The 12,498-nt window shown below is 37.6% G+C and overlaps 1 protein-coding gene across 3 annotated transcripts in view; it reads right to left on the minus strand.

Moving 5' to 3' along the window:
• LOC131971944 (probable G-protein coupled receptor 153) overlaps nt 1-12,498 on the minus strand; it is a 43,757-nt gene that overhangs the window by 3,970 nt on the left and 27,289 nt on the right. Inside the window, exons 3-5 of one of the 3 annotated variants that reach the window (XM_059333632.1) lie at nt 11,961-12,390; nt 4,823-5,012; nt 1,448-1,632 (exon numbers count right to left, since the gene is read on the minus strand). In XM_059333632.1, coding sequence (XP_059189615.1) covers nt 1,448-1,632; nt 4,823-5,012; nt 11,961-12,390 — 805 coding nt within the window. Of the gene's footprint in view, nt 1-1,447; nt 1,633-2,171; nt 2,202-4,822; nt 5,013-11,960; nt 12,391-12,498 lie in introns of all 3 variants that reach the window. The other 2 variants (XM_059333633.1, XM_059333634.1) reach the window with 2 other exon arrangements.

Below are 12,498 nucleotides of genomic sequence, written 5' to 3' on the forward strand. Positions count from 1 at the left end.
GTGGTGGGTTTTAGTAAATACAGAGAAATGAGACAGCAGACGATACAGTAGCATTGAATGTTAGGTGAGAGGGCGGGACAGCAGAGGGCAGCACAAGCATAAGAATGAATAAAGATGCAGAATGAAGAGAGACAGAGACTCACACAAGCCAATAAAGCCAAATAGGCTTTATTCTGCAAACAAACCACTTGAGAAGTACCATAGCAATTCTCAAATGGAGGTGCTACTCAATAATGATTTGAAGGGTTTTGTTGGTTCGTGGTCTAATTGGGCCTTACAGCAGCAACAAAAACAATGTGACTGGATGACACTTTAACCAGTTCTCCTGAAATTGAAAACAAACACAAACAAAAAGCACCATATTTGTTTCACAATCACACTTGTACAGCGAGAACTAACACAGCTAAATGTTACTTTACAGTCATATGATGTATTGGACACAAGAACAATGGATGGAGTAATGAGTTGGTCTGATGAAATGATAGCTACTGTATACATCTCTGTTTCAAGGCTTTGTACAAGTCAAATTGAATAAAGACCCAATCCTGTAAGATCTATCTGTCTATTGTAATAGTGGACGTCTGGGGTGTTTAACAATTTCTTTCTTTTTTTTTTGGAGATTCAATAAGAAAGCTGCAGGCTGTATTGAGAAGACTTAAGCCCTTGTTGAATTGTTTCTGACAAAGATGACACAGTGTTAAGATGCTTTGTAATAGTTAATATTGCGTGGGTTGCATCAGTTGAATCTGAAGTTACATATCTTCATCACAGCCTTCCAGGCCAAGTCGAGCAAGATCATCATCATCACTGCTTTAATCAATCATTTTCATGGATATTGATCAAATATTGGATTCAGAGGTTTACATAGTTAAATCAAATAAGGTTTTGTAGAATTGTCCTGGAAGGCTGCATGTTAGAACGAAGGCTTTGGTGTAAATGCAGGCTGAAAAGGAGCATTTCAACGCTCTGCATCTGACTGGAATGGATGCTGGATCCAATGGACACAATGCTTTTGGGCAGAACATGAGCAAATGTTTATAGTGCTTTCCTGAAACCTTGAGGGATTCCTGAAATGTAGAAGGCAAGTCAGTTACTAAACCCTTACCCTCTTACAAAATAAAGTCAATTGCACGTAGGTCCATGGCTAGGACACTTTAGTTGATAAATAAAGCACGTCTAACATGTTGATGGGACTGCCGATGGTCATATTTACCAAACATTAGTCAGCAAGAGTGTATTTTTGATTAATGTAAAAAAAAATATAATAATACAAAAAATATCTGAGGCAAATCTGGGAGATATAGCATCACAAAATGTCTGATGATTCCAGAAAATTCTAGCAAGATACTGTAAAGGCCGACAAGGCCATTTCACCATGCACAGTGTCATTTTTAAATAGTTCAATTGATCAAGTAAAGGAAATGAAGAAAATCAATAGAAAATATACCTGCAAATACTGCATTTTATCTTCCTGTAGTTCCCTCAATGGATACCCTTGTGGAACCCCCCTTTCTAAGGTTGAGAACTCATACTTGGCATTACGGTCTACCGTCACGATTTCAGGCGCCGAGCTATAGTCATATGGTCTGTCATATATTAAGTCGGCATGAATTCCTCCATCTTGGCTGTTTTCTGCAAAGTGCAGAAAAGCACGAGCGTCAGGATTAGAGAGCAACGAACTCAATACACAAGACAGACAGACAGACAGACGTATAGATAAGAGAGACAAGTTCAATTGTTCTCCGATTTGTTAACGTAGCCTACGGGTCTGCTTTGGAATATTACATTTAGATTAGAAAATGTTTTTTGCTACAAAAATTACTAACAATAATTCAACTGAAATGTTTAGTGAGGGGATTAAAAAAAAACTACAGATTGGTTATAAATTAAGAAACCATTTCAAATAGTTGCATTAAGGAATCTTTGAAGGTACAGGGCTTTAAAAATCATACAAATAATGTGTTCTTAGTGTATAAATTTCCATCTACCAAGTTTATCTTCCCAATTAGTGCATTCATGTTCATTAAAGATCATTTGGAGATGGCTGTAAAATGCTGATCTTGAGGAAAATGTTGGCCAAAAAGATGGAAGATGAGAGTAGCTATTTGCACAGGCAGCTTGGCATGCAAGTCAGTAGCTTCGGGAAAACAGGAAACAATCCTTATACATACAACTGTGGTGAGTTATACATGGCAAGCCCTCTGGAAAAAAGCAGAGAACTGGCAGTGTTAATTATTACACAGAATATGGCCTGGCCTGCGTTGTTTTATGGCTCCTGCTGGACAATGAGCAGTTATCAGGGAGGATGTTGAGAGGGAGAGGAGCAAAAGGTTTGGAGGGTTAGAAACAGGAGAGAGGGGGTTCAGATTGGGTTAAGTTTAAACAGTGCTAATAGAAAAATAAGACAGATGGTTGACACGGTCATCAGTTTGTGTGACCTGTTGAGATCTGGCTGTGGACTCAGTCACCAAGCCTTTCTATCATTATCATGTGACCTAATTTTGGGACCGGATTTTGTTGAAGTGTCTGGTTCCTTGGTGATATATTTAATTTTTAGCCCCCTTGGAATGCATTTATATTTCTGTGTTTACAGACACAAGTCTTGGACCACATTGCATTAGTCAGTGTAGTTTAATTCAAACTTCTGCCTAAAATATATATAAGACACTACAATCTGACCAGTAGGTGGGAGCCCACATCACACAAAGAAAAAGAAAGAAAAGAAAAAAGAAGGTATTTTATATCTATTTCAATTGTGTTTCCAGAACAATAACTCTGTCGTATCCCTTTGTGACTTGAGGGAAATATGACCATCACAATGGCATTAAAGTGCTTTTCAGCTTTACTGCAATCGTTCCAGCTTCACTTTAGATCCTAACAAATAAATGGGTAAGCATTTATTTTATCATCCTCTCATCCCAGGGCATTTTAGAGGAAGATCGTCCAGTTTAAATGCATTGGAGTGAAAAAGAAAAAAATGCTGCAAGGTAAATATGTCCTTTGTCCAGCAATATGTCTTTTTTTTTTTTTTTTTTTTTTTAAACGACATCAATCTCATTGCATAGTAAAGTAAAGCATTTTATAATGTACACACCACATACAAAAAACACAAAAATATATTTTAGTACAGAAGGTAATGTTAAACAGACACTTGTCACTTCAGGTTCATCTGCTGACAACAAAGGTCACATGATAGGTCACATGATAACATTTGACCACTGATTTCAGACCTCAAACTACAACAAAACATAAAATAAGTTATAATGACCATTCAAAAGAAACTGAAAAATGTATATTACTTAATTTAAGAAACATGAACAGACAGCCAAACTCATGACTGCTATTGTAAAAAGGTCTTAACCACTCTGTAAAAAATATATCTCTAAATAGGCTGATACTATGCAATTTTGTGTTTTATTTACATTATTAATTATTCCATTTTATTTAAATAGCCCTGGGTAGATGGCTGTCCATATTCCCCAAAAAGGGGTAAAAACATCCAATCAATCATGTCAAACAAAATTACTCATTTTTAAGATGATCAATGTCAATATATACAGATTTGTAGCAATTTTCTAGATTTACAATATATTAATGTCATCCTCATATCTTAAAGCCCGTTCAGACTGAAGGTTGGGGACAAGTTAGGATCAATGGGACTTACACAGACTGTTTCATGGTTTTATAACTATTAACATGAAGCATTGCTATTTCTAGTCTGGCTGAACTTGATTGTTCTGACGTAAAACAGATGGCAGTATCAGATTGTAATTGCATAGTTTAATAATACACAAATCAAAGTTGTCACAAAGGGTGACATATGAAGCTGTGGTAATCATGGCTGCTCCGTAGTCAAGGAGCAATTTAAACCTGTATCATGACGCACGAACTAGCCATATACTGGATATTCTTCCTTCAAAAATCTATCATTTGGGAATGAAATTCTGACTCTCTGTAAACTTGAAAATATCTGGGGACAAGAAAATAGTGTGAAAATATTAACAGAAACAGCCATACTTCTGTATAATGTGCCGTTATCTTCACACAGAGATAATCTGATGCACTTCTATTTCTGTAATGTTTCTGACACATTTGTTTTTCTTTCTTTCTTTTCTTGTCACAAATCATTGGTGTTAACTGACTTGGAAGGATTTTGTAAGGTTATGTTTCCACATTTATTATCGTTACCACTTAATTCTCAGTCAAAATGTAACAAAAATACTACTGTATATTAAGTACTGCATCTCTCACTAATGCAGAAATGTGATTTAAATAAATCCACCTCTGAGGATTGTAATTCACAAAGGTGACACCATATCTCTATCAAACTATAAACTAAAGAAAGATTTTAAGGCTTGGTGCTAATCTCTGTTTCCTTCCTGCATTATTGCTGCCCTCGATTTCCTAAGTACAATTACTCCCTAAACTAAGACACAAATCTATTCAGGTTGATAAATTACATTGTAATTCCTATGGCCGAAGACAGTCCAGACAACACAAACGACTCTCTGTGTCCAAACCCTGAATTTATAGAGTCATGCCTCGTCTTTGACTGTCACTTCAATTTTGTAAACTTGAGCAAATTATCTTCAATTTCACTTCAAAGCACCTATGAATTTGAAACACTACAAAAATACACCGAATCACTTTTGTCCATGTCCTCAGAGAGCATTAAATGGCACTCTGTAGCACTTTTACTGGTCCACTGTCTTGACTGAGCTGTCTTGGGTAATAGGAATAATCATCCACATTCACATCATCAGGTGAAGAGGAGGGGACAGGAGGCAGGACAGGAGGGGGACGGTCTCTGACAGTGTCTTACCTTCATCCACATCGTCGTTGGACATGATGGCGACGCACTTTTCCCACACCATGCGGATATCGGCCCGATATCGGTCACAAGCCCAGAGGAACATGGGCAGCAGGATGGACTGAGCAATGGAGCACCACAGCACGCACAACACCATCCAGTTGTAGGAGCGGTCAAACTTCAGACTGGCAAAGCTCACCACCTGGGCAGGGGAAGCAAAGAGTAAACTATGTGGTGAGGACTACAAACTGTGTTATACTTCAGTCACAACCAATCCTAAGCAGTACAGGTGGGAATTAGCAGAGGCCCCACAATACGATGTTTTCCCGATACTAGAGTCACAGTACGATATTACTGTGATTTTATGGTTTAACTGCATTTTTTGTGCATAAAAATTAAATTCAATCAAGAATTGTTTTGTCGAATAAGGGAAAATTCTCAGTTTTGAATTGGGAAGCAGCCATGTATGTAAAGAGGAGACTTGAGGGAACCCAGAGAGCCTATAGGTATTTCAACAACTTCCCGACACAATATCCTAACATACTTGGTTGGTGCCTATAGATATTCTAGTTTCATATGATACCAGTATATTCCTAAAAGTGAGCCCGTTACAGCCTCCGGAATGGCAAAGACAGCGGAAAGCTAAATATTGATACTTGTCGGCCATGAATCGATATAATATTGCCATGCAATATATCGCAATACTATGCTGTATTGATTCCCCCCACCCCCACCTCTACTAAACAGGCTACAGTAGACACAGGACAAATACAATGGCCATCGTTTGCTGCCATCATTTGAACAAGTGCTTCAACTAATGATTTCATTCTCTATCTACAGTCGTGGAAAAAAATTATAAGACCATTGTTTTCTTCAATTTCTTGTTTTTTTTAATGCCTGGTACAACTAAAGGTACATTTGTTTGGACAAATATAATGATATCTATCCATTTTCCATGGTTTTCTTGACAATAACCAAAATCATTTTCAAGAAAACCATGGAAAATGGCTATATCAGCTTTTGTTATCATTATATTTGTCCAAACACATGTACCTTTAGTTGTACAAGGATTAAAATGAACAAGAAAAAACAAGGGTGGTCTAATATTTTTTTCCATGACTGTATGTATCTGGTCATTACTCTTTAAATTAATTGATTAATCATTTAGTCTAGAAAACGTCATAAAATAATAATAAAAAACAAATATTTAATTTCCAACTCTATAAAACAGAGAAAAGCAACAATTCCTCAAAATTGAGAAGCTAGGATTTAAGGAGCTACAAAACTTCTAAATTATGAAAACAGCTAGCAGATTTTTTTCTGTTGATTTACTGATAAATCAACCATTACTTGAGCTTTCTATGGTATATTCACATCATGTCTGAGGACATGCATCATATAGACTCCCAACTGTGTCACCACACTAGAAATCAAATATGAGGAATAATATATTTCATATAGTGTCTCTAAAAGCAAAGCCATGTCCCATTGACAGACTTTGGGGAATAGTGGTGAAATACAAGGACAAAGATGAAAGCAGCTTGAAATAATAATGTTTTGTTTGTGCCTTCTAATATTTATCAGAAACTGGTTCAGATATAATCAGGACACTATTTGATTTTGGATGAAAGAAGGTTATTTATGTTATTCATTAAATTCAGCTCCACATGCAGGCACTGGACTGCTCCTTAGTGCAGGGAGTGGGGACCTCTGTCAGGCCACGACCCCTTTTTACAACAAGTATTAGAGCGAGTGGGAGTTCTCTAGCTCAGTGACGCAACAGAGTGCATTATCTGATCATTAAATCGTCCTCTCTAATGCATCGGGCCAAGACACTGATCACATTTGATTCATTAAAACCCATTATCTCCGCTGTCACCTCTTCTGGTCATACCTTAAACTCACCATTAAGCAGTAGTAGCATCACTACATGACTTAACAAAGTTGTGAAGTCTCAACCTGATATTGATCTTTTGAGGGTTCTTTTGAGCCATCACAATCTAAAAACTGGTAACCAAGGACAGGTGGCGACCTCAGAAAACCTTTACTTTTTGTCTCCACTAACAACAAATGTCAATATGGGTCATAATAAGCTGTGCCTCCTGGCTCATGATTATGTCGGTGATATATAAAGTACAGCGCATTCATTTTGGAAGGTATAAGTACAAACAGTAAATGAGAACAACCTGAGATCATGCAGACATACGCAAAGTGTCAGACTGTGATTCTCTATAATAAAAAGTTAATAAAAAATATTTTCAAATAAAAGTAACACTAGACATAAATAATAGTTAATAACTTATTGGTATTATCTTCGTCCCCAAATAGAATCATATAATACTTCAACTTGTTGCTGTAAAAAATAAAGTGATGGAGGATGGAATGAATACATTTCTTGGTTTAGCAGCATGAAAGCTACATCTCAAATTCTGTGTTAGGTCATTTAGAATCTTCCTGCCTACCTGAGCACAAATTTTTCACATAAAAAAGGTTGAAGATTGTGATGTTGTTTTTTCACTACGATCTTCATGGCCCTCTGACTAAGACTTGTAACCCGAGACTTTAATTGTGCCGAAAAGTTACAATACTAAACATGTATGCCTCTCTATCTTTAGTAGCACTTATAATTGTTTGATAAATGGTTGTTGCGGTGGCACACCCGTTAGAGTGCATACCACAGAGGCTTAGTCCCTGCAGGCAGGCATCCTGCGATCAAATCTGGCTCGGAGCCCTTTCCTGCATGTCTTCCCCTCTGTCCCTCTTCACGATCAATAAAGCCAAAAATGGCAATAAAAATACATTAAAAATGTGTATGCCATGTGTTCAAGTTGACAATGTGGACAACAAGCCCATTATATGATGAAACGACTTATGGGTACACTGTGAATGACGCTGGACTAAAGTCACATATTGACTTTGGATTGACTATCATCTCCTCACAATAAAGTGGCGAGCATCACACCAGTCCACACTGTTTGATTTCAGAGTGGTAAAGTGATCTCTGTTTCATCAGAGGTTTGCTCACACACCCATTTGTGTATAATTTTAAGAGAACTGGGGCATCTAACACACCAGGCACTTGTGCTAATAGATTCATGACATGATGAATATTAGTGTTGCATTAGTATTATTCCTAGATAAAAAAAATATTTTATGGGAATATAATTAGGATATCAACTCAGGGGCCAGTTCTTGAGTATATGCTCATTTAGTCACTCATTTAAGTTGTATTTTTGTTTTCATTTTTACCAGTTTGCAACCAGCAGTGGTGTTTGTATTCGCTTCTGTTGATTTATCCATTTGTCAGTATTTCTCGGGGTAACACGACACATTTGGCTGTGTGTTACAGCTTCCCATGCATTTAAATAGCTCATTACATCCGGTCGTAAAGACGGCAAGCAGAACTTCAGTTGTTTCTGTCACTGCACTGGAAATAGGATCTTTCATCAGTACCAAACTTCCCCCTCGGTTATGCACACATACAGAAACATAATAGGATGTTGTTGTAAAAGTGATAGCACACTCTTTTCAAATCAACTTCCAGCTTATGAAGCAACAAGAATGCAGTTTCCCCTCTGATCCTGAACTCCCGACATCTCATTATAGAGACCTGATGTTGAGGGAAAAAATGACAAACACACCTATTAAGCAGCACACAGTAACTAAAATACGCAGAATATAGAGCAATGGTGGCATTTTCAGTATTCATGTTTTATTGTACACCGATATTCACTAATTCATAAAAAGCATTTCCCAGGGTCCTGATTCTTTTTGAACAACAAACAGCAGCTGTGGTGCCTAAAGACCTGTGAGCTCATCAGTGCTGAGTAATTGCTCCCACCAACAGCCATTAAATAATGGACTTCATTCAGTCTCTATACCTTTATTCATACTTTTTCATACCATCTCTACAATCTCTGCAGAATCCCAGCGAGGACCCTTGCACTTCAAGAAACGTGTAGTTCCTAGTTGTTAGAAAAGAGATAATAAGTTTGTCACAAGTAAAAACAACTCCATTGGACTTGTATAATTTTACAGAAAACAGGAAACATGGCTTTAATTTCACATCAATTTAAAAGTCAACAGCTACAAGGGGTTATTGTGGAGAGATGTAATATATCAGGAAAATAAGAATGACTATTCTAGCTTGATGCATTTAGGAAAAAGTGTTAAAAAAAAGGGGGGGGGGGGAGACTCGATGTTGCTTGTGAATTAGATATTATAGTAAGTTATGAATATTTAGAATCTTCTGCATCAACACAACAGAAAGACATATTGATGCAAGTCACAAAAAGAGTCTTTTGAGAAGATATCAACTTTATGGGGTAAAAATTCATTGATTACTAATATGGCGGTCAATATAGTGAAAACAGACCTTTTCTATATGGATTGTGCACATGTCTTTGCAAATGTACTCAAGGTTGCTTTCTTTTTTTTTTTTTTTTTTTTTTTTTTTAAGATTATTTTTTTGGCATTTTTGTTGCTTTTATTGATAGTGAGAGATAGAAAGGGGGTGATAGAGGGGAAGACATGCGGCAAAGGGAGCTCAGGCCGGATTCGAACCCGGCTCCGCCGCAGCACACGGCATACATGGTTAGCGCTCTACCGGTGTGAGCCACCGGGACGCCCAAGGTTGCTTTCTTAAACAAATACTTTTATTAAAGAATTTAACATCAAACTTAATGATACAGTCATGGAAAAAAAATTAGACCACCCTTGTTTTCTTCAATTAATTGTTCATTTTAATGTATGGTACAACTAAAGGTACATTTGTTTGGACAAATATAATGAAAACAACAACAATAGCTCATAAGAGTTTAATTTAAGAGCTGATATCTAGCCATTTTCAATGGTTTTCTTGATCATAACCAAAATCATTATCAAGAAAACCATAGAAAATGGCTAGATATCAGCTCTTAAATTAAAGTCTTATTAGCTATTTTTGTTGCTATCATTAGATTTGTCCAAACAAATGTACATTTAGTTGTACTAGGCATTAAAATGAACAAGAAATTGAAGAAAAAGGGTGGTCTAATATTTTTTTCCATGACTGTACATTCTGCTAACCAATTCTAGACATGAACAATAAGAAAATACAGATATGTCTGTGATGGGAAAACATCAGTCGGGCTCTAGTTGCAACTGTGCACAGAAGCAGCATTTGAAAGTAAAATAATCTGCAGGTATTTGCAGTGAAATGTCATTGTCACTCCAATAGCAGCGTTCCTCTGAGGTTTCTGATTGGTTCCAATACTATCTGGGCAGTGAGGTGTTTCTGCAAAGTCGTTACCGGAAATTGAAGCAAACAATGACAGCCACGCAATTAAGAACACTAAAGCATATTTCTCCTGTGCTTATGCGGCAAAGTACTAGTTATCTCGCTGTGTGCTTCAGATTTCAGCATTAAAGGCTTGAGCAGATCGTGCTGCTTTGTGCAGAAGTTTGTGTTTGGCTTGCCTCAGGTGTACAACACTTAATTAAAAAAAGGTTTGTCTGATGCAAAAATGATGACTAACAGATGGCTTGTACGAATGATAATAGAACTGAGGCAATGCATTATATATAAACTGATGCTTAGACACACATAATGTTCCCACTTCCACTCCCACTTAGAAGTGATACCATATACAAGTCAAATCTAATCTAACAAAAACCTTTAGGGAACTTAGGAACTTCTTTTGACAAAAACTAAAATAAGCACATTTTCCTGAGGGAGAAATATGGCTGTACCATGGTGGCTTGCTCTTAAGATGACATGGTGGCTGGTTTGGCTGCATCACAAGCAATTATAAGCCCTAAAGCACTCCACAGGCTCTCAAGTCTGCATAGACAACCAATGAAATGACTTGTTTAAAAATAAATGAGAACCTGAGGGGGGAATTTGCAAACCAAATGGCAACACATTGAAACAGAGCTGGCTCATTCAGCCACTGATAAGGCACTTGAAGGATCAGTTTCCCAAGGAAGTAAAGGGAAGTTGCACTCCGTTTTTGAAGTCTGGTGTTCCCCGGTAGTCAACAGAGAGAAGATGATTCCAGTGATCAACTGTGACCTGTACCTGGGACAGGTCTGAGACCTACACACATTATGTCACAGGTCGAGATAAATTACACTGTTAAAGGTCTTTCTCGTTGTGTTTGCCAACATATTTTTCTTTTTTTATTTCAGTCATTGCTATTATACTATACTATTGTTATTAATAACTCAAAAAACACAACCCCTACCTCCTCCAGTAGACACACGCTATAGACTGTATATAGAGACTCACACACACACACAACACAGACTAAGCCTGACCTACTTACAACACCAGATGAGCAGAAACATTTAAGTTCATGTAAATAATAAAACAGTGTATGGTTACAGGAGCTACAGTGGATAAGCTACACTCTCAAATTGTTCTTTTTAGCCTAGGCCATTTGTGCCGACAACTGAAATTTCCTCTTGGAAGAAGTGTTGTTTCAGTTGTTTTGCAATTTGCTATTTTATGAGAAAAAAAAAAGTCCCAAGTGCCTCAAACTCAATATAGCATGATAAGAAATTAGCAGCTCCTCAGAAACTACAGGGTAGACAACAAATTATTTGGTATATGATCTTAGAACATGTTAAATTCAAGAGATATGCTCACATGTGCAATGTAAAAAAAACCAAACATTTCATGTGGAAAATATTTAATTAACACAATGTCAGTGTACTTTAAAATATAAATCCTAACTTGAGTTGCACTGTAGTTGCCTAAAATATGTCCGCACCAGATTTCAAGACTTTTAGACAAATCAGAATAGATATTGTGGCATTTTTCCTTATCATACTAAATAAAGTATTTAGCCATGAATGGACTAATGTTTCTTTTTTTCCCTGTCCACCATGTCTTGGTGGAAGGCTGCCAGATCTCACTGTATGTTAGTGTGCATTTCTTTCTACACACACGCACCACATAATATAAAAATACTGTACATACAAATTCTAACTGTGAGAAGCTGGAAGTAATAAGCTGTGAATGTGTGTATAAACCGTATACAAGTTTATTTTTTTCAGGTCTAAAGCTGAAATCCATAGTCTAGCACCTGCGTCTAAAGTTTGACCTGTTGGCCGACATGACTTAGACCTGCAGCATCATTACATTATAATAATTAAATGCAATACTCACCAGTATGGGAAAGCCAGTCAGGAAGTCGTAGATAAAAACGATTCCACTGATCAGGTAAGTGATTTGCAGTGATGTCTTGAGAGGCTCCGATCCATCGATGGACGATCTGCGCTTCCCCTGGGCGTCCTCCACCACTATAGTGGGGACGTTGAATTTGTTCTTGTCAGCATTGTGGCCTGCCTGAATGGAGAAGGTCTGGAAGAGAGCGATGCCAATGCAGATCACACCCATGGCCACGCTGCCACCGATCAGCAGCAGAAAGCACACGCCGAAACCCAGGCCGATCTCCGTCACGATGAACCGGCAATCAGAGGTGTAGAAGCGGTGGATGGTGTCGTGCCAGCCCACCGCTGGAAGCGTGGACAGGATGAAGGAGACCATCCAGATGCCCATCACTGTATGCACCGCCTGCTTCTTGGTGTTACTCAACCTGGAAGCAGAATCACAGATTTTAGCATCAAGTAAAGTCAAACTGCTGTCAGGCCTTGTGGTAAAAAAGTGTTTGGCATTTCTTCTGCTGTATGTGTCTGTAGGTCAT

Source organism: Centropristis striata, chromosome 5 (genome assembly GCF_030273125.1).
Source record: "Centropristis striata isolate RG_2023a ecotype Rhode Island chromosome 5, C.striata_1.0, whole genome shotgun sequence".
In the NCBI taxonomy this organism is placed as follows: Eukaryota; Metazoa; Chordata; class Actinopteri; order Perciformes; family Serranidae; genus Centropristis; species Centropristis striata.